The sequence below is a fragment of the Vicia villosa genome, unplaced genomic scaffold, assembly GCF_029867415.1.
Source record: "Vicia villosa cultivar HV-30 ecotype Madison, WI unplaced genomic scaffold, Vvil1.0 ctg.001007F_1_1, whole genome shotgun sequence".
NCBI classification, from domain to species: domain Eukaryota; kingdom Viridiplantae; phylum Streptophyta; class Magnoliopsida; order Fabales; family Fabaceae; genus Vicia; species Vicia villosa.
The window spans coordinates 244,180-255,781 of record NW_026705448.1 but is presented as its reverse complement, the minus strand read 5'-3'; the positions used below and the strand labels follow the sequence as shown (position 1 = coordinate 255,781).

Here is an 11,602-nt window from a genome sequence, read left to right as displayed (position 1 = left end):
AACATAATACCAATGATTTTCCCACTTTTCCTTGATGCCTAGAAAACCTTCCCCTCTAAAGCTATTAACAACCTCCACATTTCCATCCTTCCAAAGAATTAATAAACCACCCGAAGCTCCCAAAGAATTTGAGAAGGAACATCCAATATCTTGACCACTCCAAAAACTCTTAGCAAAATAGTCCTTAAAATCTTTAATTTTTGTTTCTTGAATCATGAAAATATCCGCTTTCCCGTTCTTTATGATAGAGTTCACCCTCCTTCTCTTTAAAGAACTACCTCCTCCTCTAATGTTCATTGAGCCAATAATCATTTCAAACAAATTGATAACTCCTTCCTACCCTCCATTATGACATTCCCTACTTTCTCAAGATTTTAAATCCTACTCCTCAATTTTTCCCTTCCCTCCGCATCCACCACCCCCAAAGAAACAATCGCCGACAACAATTTCCTTCCCACATATCCTTCCAAAAAATGCCATTGTCTATTATTGCACCTTTGAATGTCCGAGTCCTCTTTGTGGTTTCCGTAAAAAACCGATCCTTCTCCACTAAAAGAATGAATCGAATCTGAGTTGGAAATATTTGTGTTCACTACCTTCACCATTTTCCCCTTAAGCTTCTTGACTTTTTGAACACAACTACTGCCTCTTCCTGGGAACCCCCTGCCCTTTTTCTGTTTCGCAACCAAACCCCTGTCCCTGCCAATATCCTGAAGTTTCCTAAACCGGACCCTTTTTGAAACACCAGCCCCATATCCCGCTGCCAGCACCCGGGTTTCACCATTCAAACCGGCTACTTGCGCAACAGCCTCACTGCTACTGCCAAAAACAAAGCGTTGCTGCCCCTTACCGATTGTCTCTCCATCCTCCAAGAATTCCTTAAAACCTTCCTTACCCTCATCCACTGATTTGGCACCATTTATACCCTGCAACTCCTTCACAGCCGCATCAAAAGAGATTTGGTTTGGAATAAAGAGGTCCTGATCGGGACAATTAAAATTTCCAGAATCAGGAACCAAAGATACACTAGAATCCATCGCTGCTCCACACTTCTTCTGTTTGAGACAATTATTATGATCATCCAAAATTCCATCCCTCTCATATTCCCCACCCTCGGTGCTAACAGGAACACACTGTTCTAAAGAATTCTTACAATTTAGACCAAACAAAGAAGCAGTCACCGAAACATCATTAACATTTTCAACAGCATCATTATCATATAAATAGTTTACAGACCAATCATCCTCAGATTCCACATACTCAGACACAGAGGAAAGAGGTTTTCGAGTACCTGTAGAATTACGCATCGAACCAATCGCATCCTCCTTCAAGAAGAGTGTGAATTCCTTTCCGTCAATTTGAACCAACACCTTTTTTCCAGCACATGGTCTAAGTGAACCCTTTCCATGAATCTCGCTGTGTCGAAATTGGACCTATCCGCCGTTGACTCGTCCAGACAAATGAACCTTCCCATCGAATTTGCTAACACAACAAAAAAGTTGGCATTCCAGGCATGGATTGGAACCCCGTAAACACTAACCCAAATGACTCTCCCTTCGTCGTGATCGAATTCATTCCACCTCCTAATCACTGTGAACCACTGCTTCCACCATATTTCGCCCACCCCGATTAAATAATCGATAACTCCTCCCTCCACTTCTTCCAAAAGGCATAAATTTCCCCTATCGGTGTAACTTTAACTTGGAAGTAACCCTCCATTTCGAAGTGCGATTGAATGTTATACGTCGAACCTGGAATCAAAACATACCCCACATAAGCTCTTTCCAGCCTTCTTCTATCTTCCTCACTAGACGCGTAACAAAGCACAGGCCTTTGAGCTTCGTTTCTGCTGCCTCCTTCCCCATCATTTACCACATCTGCATATGACCTGTTTGAATTGCTGCTCTTCCCGACATTCAACTCCTCTCCCTTCGTCCCAACCTTCTCTACCTTCTGAAACTGATTCCTTTTCCCCTGAAATGGACTCACCCCTGACTTTCCTTCGAAACCCAAGCTAGAGTGGTCGAACCTAGGCAGATTAGCGTATATCTTTTTCCCCAGAATCATCATGTTGTCACACCAGATGGCTAACATCCTTCTGTCCTCTACATCCTCAAACCTGACGAAACCAAATTTCCTTCCGAAACTGTTCTTCCTAGGTGAGATAACCACCTCCACCACTTTCCTTATGCATGCAAACAGTTCGAAGAAATGTTTCGCCGAATACTCGTCTGGGAAACGCGAGAAATAGATAGAGGTGATTTGCGCGTTGCTGCTTATGGAAATTCCACCTCCCCAAGGAAACACGTCCCATCGTGGAGCATAATACCTAAAATTTCTTCTCTTAGCAACCTCCCAATCTCCGCCCTGCCGACGTCCACCCACGGCCATCGGAAAAAACCAAAAGATAAACCCTACCCACTTCTAGAGAGAGGGAAGAGAGAACATCGAGGAGAGAGAATGTTAGAATTTCGTGATCTTTCTGTTAGCTTATTGTTATGCATTGTACAAAAATGTTTGGAAGAAGTTGTTAAAGCTTTATTATGTATAATGTTGTTTTGTTGTTAATGGGCATGGTAGCTAAATTTATACGTTTTATTACTAACTCATATGTTTTGTAACTTATTTAAATGAATAGTTGCAATAATATGATTTTATTAAATAATGAATTTTGAAAATGTTTGATGGGTACACCCAATAGTTTATAAGTATTTGTTAATATAATTTATTATGGCTTTTATAATTCAAATTAAATATGGATGTTATAATATAAATACAATATAGGGCGATTAATACCTTTGGGGATATAAATATGTATCTCAAAGCTGATTGAATCACAAATTGTGTTATTAGTATTTATTGCAAGATGAATACAATGTATATTTTCATTCATTGAATAGTCTTATTGAGTCTGGTTATAATAAATGGAGAAAACTGGAACCCTCATTCATTGCAAGCAGATTGAAAATGAACACAAATAATGCTGAAACTTTAGAGTTAAGCAAAAATATGTTTATTATTCCAAAAATAAGGGCATTACAAAATTACAATGAAATCCTAATTATCAAAACGATATCTCCTTCCTGACATAAAGTTGGACCAATCCCATGCTTTTTCATCTTCATCCGAAGAACTGATCACCTCATGTTTGGTTACTCTCCTTTTTCTTTGTCTTATCTTCCTCTTCCTATTTTGTCTTCTTTCAGCAGACGTGGCTGCCTCATGTGGGACCTGACCAACTACTTCTGGATGAGGAAGTGGTGTCACAACTGCATCTCCATTGTTAACAGTTGGCTAGGCAGTTTGATGATGAGAACCATGTTGAACAAAACCTATGGCAAAGTCAAACTAATTAACAGTTTCAGTGATAGGAGGCTCTTATTTCTGCTCCATTTTTGTTATACTTGTTCGTGGTTCCATTCTTTGTGGAAGTTGCTTTATAATATATCTGATATTAGGTTGTGTAAGGATAATGAACACTGATAATGTATATATAAAGGTTGTTTTGAAGGTTTTGTCATTTGGAAAGTCGGAAGGTCTTATGTAATGACATTTTTAATATCAAGAATTATACATTGGAATGTGATGTATTATGGAAAGTAGAAAGGTGGATATTTACGACGGTTTAAATTTAGTGTAAGTTGAAAGAAACTACTACTAAATATAATTAACCATATCTATTAAATAAATAATTGGCAAATGATGCGAGATTGAATATAAAACTCACTGCATTAAAAGTAATAATCCATAATCATAATTGCAAAGCAATCAAGTAGTCACCATGACTCAACATAAAGACAGGTGTCATACACTCCACTAACATAAGTCGAATTACACCAGATCCAAGTATAATAACACACATGGAAAGAAACTGACAAAAAGTTAATAAAACACAAATTAATGACAATTGTCGAAAGAAAATCAGACTAAAACAACTCAACACATAGAACAAACTGTTGCAACTACTAATCTATTTTTTCTACTTTGATAACTTTTTGGAGCTTGTTAGATGAGAGCTCTCCATCAAAAAATTCATCCGATGTTGTTGACTCACTTGATGCACCTGGAAACTGTCTTTCTCCAGTAGAAGTAATAGGATATGGGGTGTTCTAGGAAGTGATTTCATGATCCTGTTATGCAATTCACTACGCCAAATTTAAGCTGTAGCAGCGCAGCTACTAAAGCGCTTTTAGCAAAAGCGCTCTCGTAGGGCTCGCTAAAAACAAAATTAATAAACAAGGAAAAATGATGCAAAAAAAGCGCTCTGGTAGGGGGAGTTATGAGAGCGCTTTTAAAAAGCGCTCTGGTAGGGGGGGGGGGTATGAGAGTGCTTTTAAAAAGCGCTCTGGTAGGAGGGGTTATGAAAGCGCTTTTAAAAGCGCTCTTATAGGGTGGGTGCTACGAAAGCGCTTTTGGGATAAAAGCGCTCTGGTAGGGGGTGTTATTAAAGCGCTTTTGAAAAGCGCTCTGGTAGCCCATTTAAAAAATTATATATTTTACAAACACAAGCGTTTTGTTTCAGATCTTTCTTCTTCCTTCGTTGCTCCGCCGTCCTCTCTCCGAAACCCTAGCAACCTCCGCCGTTCTTCTTCCTTTCAGATCCAAAACACACGAGTTTATGGTGAGTTGAGGTTCGTGTTGTTGCTGAGTTCGGTTTCGATTCTGAATCTACAAACCAAAACCGGGTGAGACCTTTCTGAGTTTATTTCTTATTCTCTCTTCCTCTCTCAAATTTCTGAAGGGTTTGTTTGATTAGGAAAGTGATGAACAAATGTTTGGGTTTGATGAATGTTTGTCTGGTTATGTTTGATGATGATTTGTGAATGGTTTTGTTTCTGATGAATGGTTTGCGTGTATGAGAAAGATGAACAATTAGGGTTTTGGTTAGTGTTTGCGGCTGTGTATTGTGATTGTTGTTGGATGAATATGAACAATGTATTTACAGTTTCTGGATAGGTTTTTCGAAGATGATGAACATAATTTTTTTTAGGGTTTTTGGTTGTTGGCTCTACGGCTCTACGGCTGATTTTTTTTAGGGTTTTTGGTTGTTGGCTCAATTGACTTGTTCTTTTATCAAAAACTATTTTTATGTGCATGTGGTTGTTAATTGATTTCTTATAAATTGGTTTCTGTTCTGGTATAGCACTATTTTTATTAACTATTTTGTCTTTTGTTCGGAGATGAGGAAATTTTTGGTTGATAGAGAAAATATTGAGAATGTGAATGTTGTGTAAATAATCACGTTTTTCTATTGTAGGTTGAGCTTCAAACAGTGGATGGACTGGTAAAGGATAGAACACAATGTGCCCCTGCCGATTATGTTCCACAGAATATGAATCAAGTAATGTACCCCGAAGTCTTCTGTGGCAGGATTGTTCGGGGTACAGTTATTTGATTCATATTCTGTGACACAATACAACATAGCTCAGGTGACTACTGGTTCTCCACTAAAGCATCAATACAACATAGATCCAGATAATACAGGAAGCGTACATTAGTTGCATAAGAACTCGGAAGTTGTTTCCCATTTAGTTGTTTTGGTTTAGAAATGTGTGAATTGGTTTAGTTGTTTTGGTTTAGAAATATGTATATATGTATTTTGATTTACATTAATGGTATATAATATAATACTTTTTTTGTATATAATCGATATCGATTATAATGGTATATATCGATTTGAAATGATAAATTATAGGTTCATGAAAAAATACTGCCAAAAAATAGTAAATTACAGGTTCTAAAATATTGCTGCCAAAAGTGCAGGTTTAGAAATAATAAAAAGCATAAAAAAAAAACGCAACATACGAAAGCGCTTTTGAAAAAAGCGCTCTTATAGGGGTGCCTACCAGAGCGCTTTTTCCTGAAAAGCGCTCTTAAAGGGGGGCCTACAAGAGCGCTTTTTCCAGAAAAGCGCTCTTATAGGGGGGGCCTACCAGAGCGCTTTTAAAAGCGCTTTCGTAGCCTATGCCAGCGCTGGCTTTGGCAGCGCTTTAAAGCGCTGTTAAAGGCCAAAAAAAGCGCTTTTAAAAGCCTTGCGCGTTGTAGTGATTTCAAAAAGATCAATATATATATATATTCCATTTCAATTCATGCAGATGTTGAAATGGTAAATGAAGGTTCCATATCCAAATCAGAATTTTTTTTTTGAATAACCATTTTTTTAAAAAAAATTTCAGAAATAACCAAGATTTCAAAAAATTACACAAATGTCATTTTTTTTTTAAAAAACACACGTTGTCGCCAGGGGGGGTGGCGACAACACTGGGCCTGCAATGCAGTCGCCAGTGGGCCTGGCGCCCATGTGTTGATTTTAGGTGTTGTCGCCACCCCCCCTGGCGACAACACCCCCCCTTATTTTTTTTTTCTTTTTTTTTTTGTAATTTTTTTTTCTTTAACATATTGTCCTCCTAATTTTTTTCAGTATTTTTTTTTTAATAACTACAATGTTTTAATAATTTTTGTTAGTTTTTTTTTTAACAACAATTTTTCAATAAATTTTTTATATTGTTTTTTTTATCTATCTTGTTAAAATTATTTTTGGAATATAAATGTTAATTAACTTATTTATAATTTAGTTTCTGAACATGGTTAATAATATATATTTTATTGGTCAATGAAGTAGTGGAAGTAGTTAATGAATTATAAGTAAAATAATTAATCAATAACTTATATTTTTGTGGTTAATATAGTTGTGAAGTTGGTTAGTAAAACAATGTTATATTTATATTATAAAATAAATTTTAAGATTATATAATATTGAAAAAAATTAATATTATTTTAAAAAATATTAAATACATTAAAATCCAAGTTGGACATTCGTTAAAATAATTATATATTAAGATACAATAACGATACATTGACGATAGAAATACATTAAAATTAAAGACATTTCAAAAAACATTAACGATACAAATACATTATAATTAAAAACATTACAAAATACATTCAAGATACAAATAAAAATCTTATTGCGCGCCACGTGGACCATGGTACGATCCACACTGAGGTTGTCGAATGGGTCGTGTAGATGGGTCACGAGTTGGTAATGCCCCCCTATTCCCGCGACGACGCCCCCCTCTATTTGGTACGTCTTGTGCCATAGTCGACGGTCCCTGAATGAAACCTGGGTCTTCAACATCTTGACCTATAGAATTCCCTCCATATGATAGGCGGGTGCCCGCGGCGCTGTCGAAGCTGTGTCTAGGCGGGTTAAAATTTCTCCTAGTGGGTGCAGCCTGGAAGTTTTGGAAGTCGGTGGTGGATCCGGTTTGGTTAAAATACAATGGTTGTGGCGGTGTGTTGAAGTCAAATTGTTGGCTGGGGTACTGTGATGTGTGTTGGTCGAATGTGGTGTATTGCGGGTATTCTTCTTCTATGCCCATGTCGGGGGTCATTGGTGGTGATCTTGAAGAGCCCCCCGCATGGAATTCCTGAAAATGTGATCTAGAAGAGCTCCCTGCATGGAATTCTTGATTTTGTGGTTGAGTTTGGGATGAAAAAAACGGGTGGAGTTGTTGGGAATGTTGTTGGTAAAAAGGTGTTTGTAGTTGCATTGGTTGTTGGTGGTAACTTTGTTGTTGTTGTTGTTGTTGGTGTTGTTGTGGGTAATGTTGTTGTTGGTAATTTGGTGGTGGTTGTTGTTGTTGTTGGTAATTTGGTGGCGGTGGGTGTTGTTGTTGTTGGTGGTAATTTGGTGGTGGTTGTTGTTGTCCTCCAAAATATGGAGGTTGTGCTCGCGGGTCAGCTAAATAGAAAGGGGCAGACACAATCATTTCTGGATTTGTGACGGTCCTGTACCAGTTTACATACTCAACAGTTGGCTTCATTTCTCCCGGCGCCACAGGAAATTCTAGAACCGTTTTTGATCGACGAGCCCATATTTTACGCTGCTCTATGGCAAAGGACTTGTAATTTTGTACGTACCACTGTTCGCTAACCTTCGCAAGATGCCAACGTCCCAAACAGTCAGGCTCAGGTGGGTCAGGGATACCTTGATGCATGCCGAATTGGAGCTTCACACGGTCACTCGGGTGCATCTCCACAGTGGTGAACCGTATGATGGGTGATTTTGCTGTCCAAATAGCCGCCTCGTCAAGGTCGGGTACGTGGTCCAATTCCAAGTAAGGACGCCAAATAAACTGCAAAGCAAATAATATTAATTTCAGAATATAGAAGATAGTTATTTTTAAAAATATATTTAGAAAATGGACATTTTTAGAGGTATTACTTCTTGGGGTCCTAGTCGATCTAATAGCTGGCGGTAGAAAATGATTTTGGAATCAGGCGTTTTGGACCAATCCATTCCGAGTGCATTGAACCTAAACACATTAAAAGATATAAATCAATATAGTTACAATGATGATGGAATAAAAAGCAATAATTAAAATAAGATCCAAACGTTACCTTGAAGCGTAAGGGAAGGCGTAACTGTTTGGATTTGCAGGGGCCAATATCGGCATCCTCCACCATGCCCATGTTTGTAGCAAGAATGCACATCCACTAAATGTACAAACATCCTTTTTTGCACATTTGCATAAGGAACTATATAGGTATGCCAACACAGCCGAACCCCAGCTATATGTCTTTATTGCATCAATGTCCCCAAGTAAACACAAGTACATAAAATTAACACTATTTCCCGTGCCTTCGGGAAATAGAAACCTACCAAACAACAACATAATATACATCCTAGTTTTCCGCAGTATAGTTTCTTCGTCAGAAAACTGATCCAATTGAATCCCAACATAAGCTTCCTGAAGGCCAGCAAGCTTTATACCTTGGCCCCTACCCCTTTGTTGCCCCTCACCCTCTATTAAATCCACACCCAACAATTCGACGCATAGGGCGTTTGGTTGTTGGACATTTCCATACACTGCCTTTCCATTTGTTCTGAGACCCAACAACATGTACACGTCCTCTAGAGTGACGGTACATTCACCCATTGGAAGGTGAAAAGTATGAGTCTCAGGCCTCCAACGCTCACACAATGCTAATATAAACTTCATATCAACTGAGGTATGTGTTAAGTTCATTACCTCACCAAATCCCGCACGTTTAACGTAGTCCACAATCAAAGGGTCAGGAGCAATCATCTTACCAGCACGGGTCCTAAATCTCGTGACATCCTATAAAAAAAACACCTCCCATAAGTATTTGAAATTAGTAAATTTAAGTAAAAAAAATTAAGTGTTTACTAAAACTTACATAGGTCGCAATGTTTGCAATGGTGCCTCGGTGCTCTTGACCCATAGTTAGGAGAGACATGTTTGTTGATGATGAAACACAAAGTTGCTCTGATGCTAAGTTGCTCTGATGATAGTATAAGAGGTGATGAAGAAAATGAACAAGTTTGGGAACATATTTATAGCCAAAATGCATAGGTTATTACGAGATTCCCTGCAGAGTCTTGTCACTTCATGTCGGTGGTGGGGACGAGATTCCCTGCAGAGTCTTGTCACTTTATGTCTGTGGTGGGGACGAGATTCCCTGCAGAGCCTTGTCCCGTCAAGTCTGTGGTGGGGACCAGATTCCCTGCAGAGTCTTGTCACTTCATGTCGGTGGTGGGGACGAGATTCCCTGCAGAGTCTTGTCACGTCATATACAGTGACTTGTGCAGAATTATTGGTTCATTTCTTGCATGCATTAGCCTTGTGTAATAGGTGGGGACGAGGTTCTCTTATGGCGTGCATTAGTCTGGTCTCTTCATATTTATGTTACATTTTGAAAATGTTATGTTATAATAGATTTTAATTCCATATCATAATTTGTGACATGCATTATCATTAGTGTGAATTCATTTAAAACATACAACTATAATAGCTTTTGAGACTTTTATATTAAAATAGTGCAGATATATATATGTTATGGAAAACATTAATTCATTCATTAATTAAAAAGGTACATTGACAATAACCAGCACAGAAACTAAAAACATCTAAGAAAATAACACATAACAACTTGTAGTACACGCTCGATCATTGCAACAAACACAACAACACTTAATCTAAACTACTCGAGTATCACTGCAAGAACAAGTGGATCTTCAACGCCTCGGTTAACCTCTCCACTATGTGTCCAAAACATTAGATCCACGTCCACATCGTCTTTCACGCGGTCCCAATAATACATGTAGGTGCCTTCTGGATTATTATCCGTCAACGTAATGTATGGACAACGGTAATCTATCTGTTTAACTTTTCTGGTCGGACCATCTAGTTGACGAAACCCGGTGTTGATGGCTCTAACAATTCTCTGGAAATTCCAATGGGGGTTAAGGCAGACACGCATGTGACTACCTTCCTCAAAAAAAACGACAGCCCAAACTGAGTTCATTTTCAGTGTTTGCAGTAAGAATGAAGAAAGAGTTGGTACTTCAACTCCACACACACACACACACCTTTATTTATAATCGGTGAAACACCTTTATTTTGCTAATTTTTAATAACTTAAATACTAATTTTTAATAACTTAAATACTAATTGGAAACTTTGTAATCTTAAAAAAACATTTCATTAATATATGCTCAGAGCATTTAATTGGACGGTACAGAAGTAGCTGAAATAATAAAGAAACTGTAACGTCTAGGATATTACAACGGTTAGGACAATGTCTTCTCTGTCCTCCATCATTCGAGTGCATTGAATGTCGTCCTCCATTGTCTCCCACCAACGCTGTCTTTCAAGAAAAACACCTCCCCTTGTTCTAAGTCTCTTGATAGATCTGATTTGTTCGCCTGGACTCCACTCTCCCTCCAAAAACCTGAGAAGAGTTCTCTTAAGCTGATCCATGGAATGAATGTTCCAAAACATTACCTGCATGGGAGGTTTGACGGCAGAGAAAATAACGTAACCGTTCCTTCGGACAATGGGAGGTTGATAGTCCAAACGCCTTACAGGTGGCGGAGGATCAGTAGTCCGGTGCGTGCCATCTGGCCTTATTCGAGATCGCATTTTTTCGTGTCTGTACTGATGCACACAAGAAACCCTAATTTATAGAGGGACAATTAGGGTTTCATTTACAAGGGAAAAACATAAACAATAATTTTGTAGAATAAAATTCAGGGCCCCACATGGTCCCCATCTGTTTTCTGTCCTTCGCATGCGTCCGAAACGAGTTCCTGTACACTAGCATGCGCCTGTAATGATTCCTGAAACGATTCCTGATAGATTCCTGCAACGATTCCCCCTATCTTCATGCATGCAGCCCTATCTTTTGTGGCATGCATTAGTCATGTCAAAGTTACTATCTTGTGCAGAATTATTGCCTCATTCATTGCATGCATGACCCCTGTGTAAGAGGTGGGGACGAGAATCTCTTGTGGCATGCATTAGTCATGTCAAAGTTACTATCTTCTGCAGAATTATTGCCTCATTTATTGCATGCATGACTCTTGTGTAAGAGGTGGGGACGAGAATCTCTTGTGACATGCATTAGTCATGTCAAAGTTACTATCTTCTGCAGAATTATTGCATGCATTACCCTTGTGTAGGATTTCTTGCATGATATATAGGAACTACCTCACATACTATTTTTTACTACAAACACAAACTATCCCAACCATTTCTCACTTCTGCAACACAACACAATCCTCCCAAACATTTCT

The 11,602-nt window shown here is 38.4% G+C and overlaps 1 protein-coding gene across 1 annotated transcript; it reads right to left on the bottom strand.

The window, feature by feature from the left end:
• Window positions 1–3,751: 3,751 nt before the first annotated feature.
• LOC131632745 (serine/threonine-protein phosphatase 7 long form homolog) lies at window positions 3,752–9,626 on the bottom strand. Its single transcript, XM_058903475.1, has 4 exons — window positions 9,205–9,626; window positions 8,467–9,125; window positions 4,055–4,130; window positions 3,752–3,871 (listed from the first exon to the last, which is right to left on the bottom strand). The coding sequence occupies exons 1-4, from the start codon at window positions 9,376–9,378 to the stop codon at window positions 3,752–3,754; spliced, it is 1,029 nt and encodes a 342-aa protein (XP_058759458.1). The 5' UTR covers window positions 9,379–9,626.
• Between the last annotated feature and the right edge of the window lie 1,976 nt (window positions 9,627–11,602).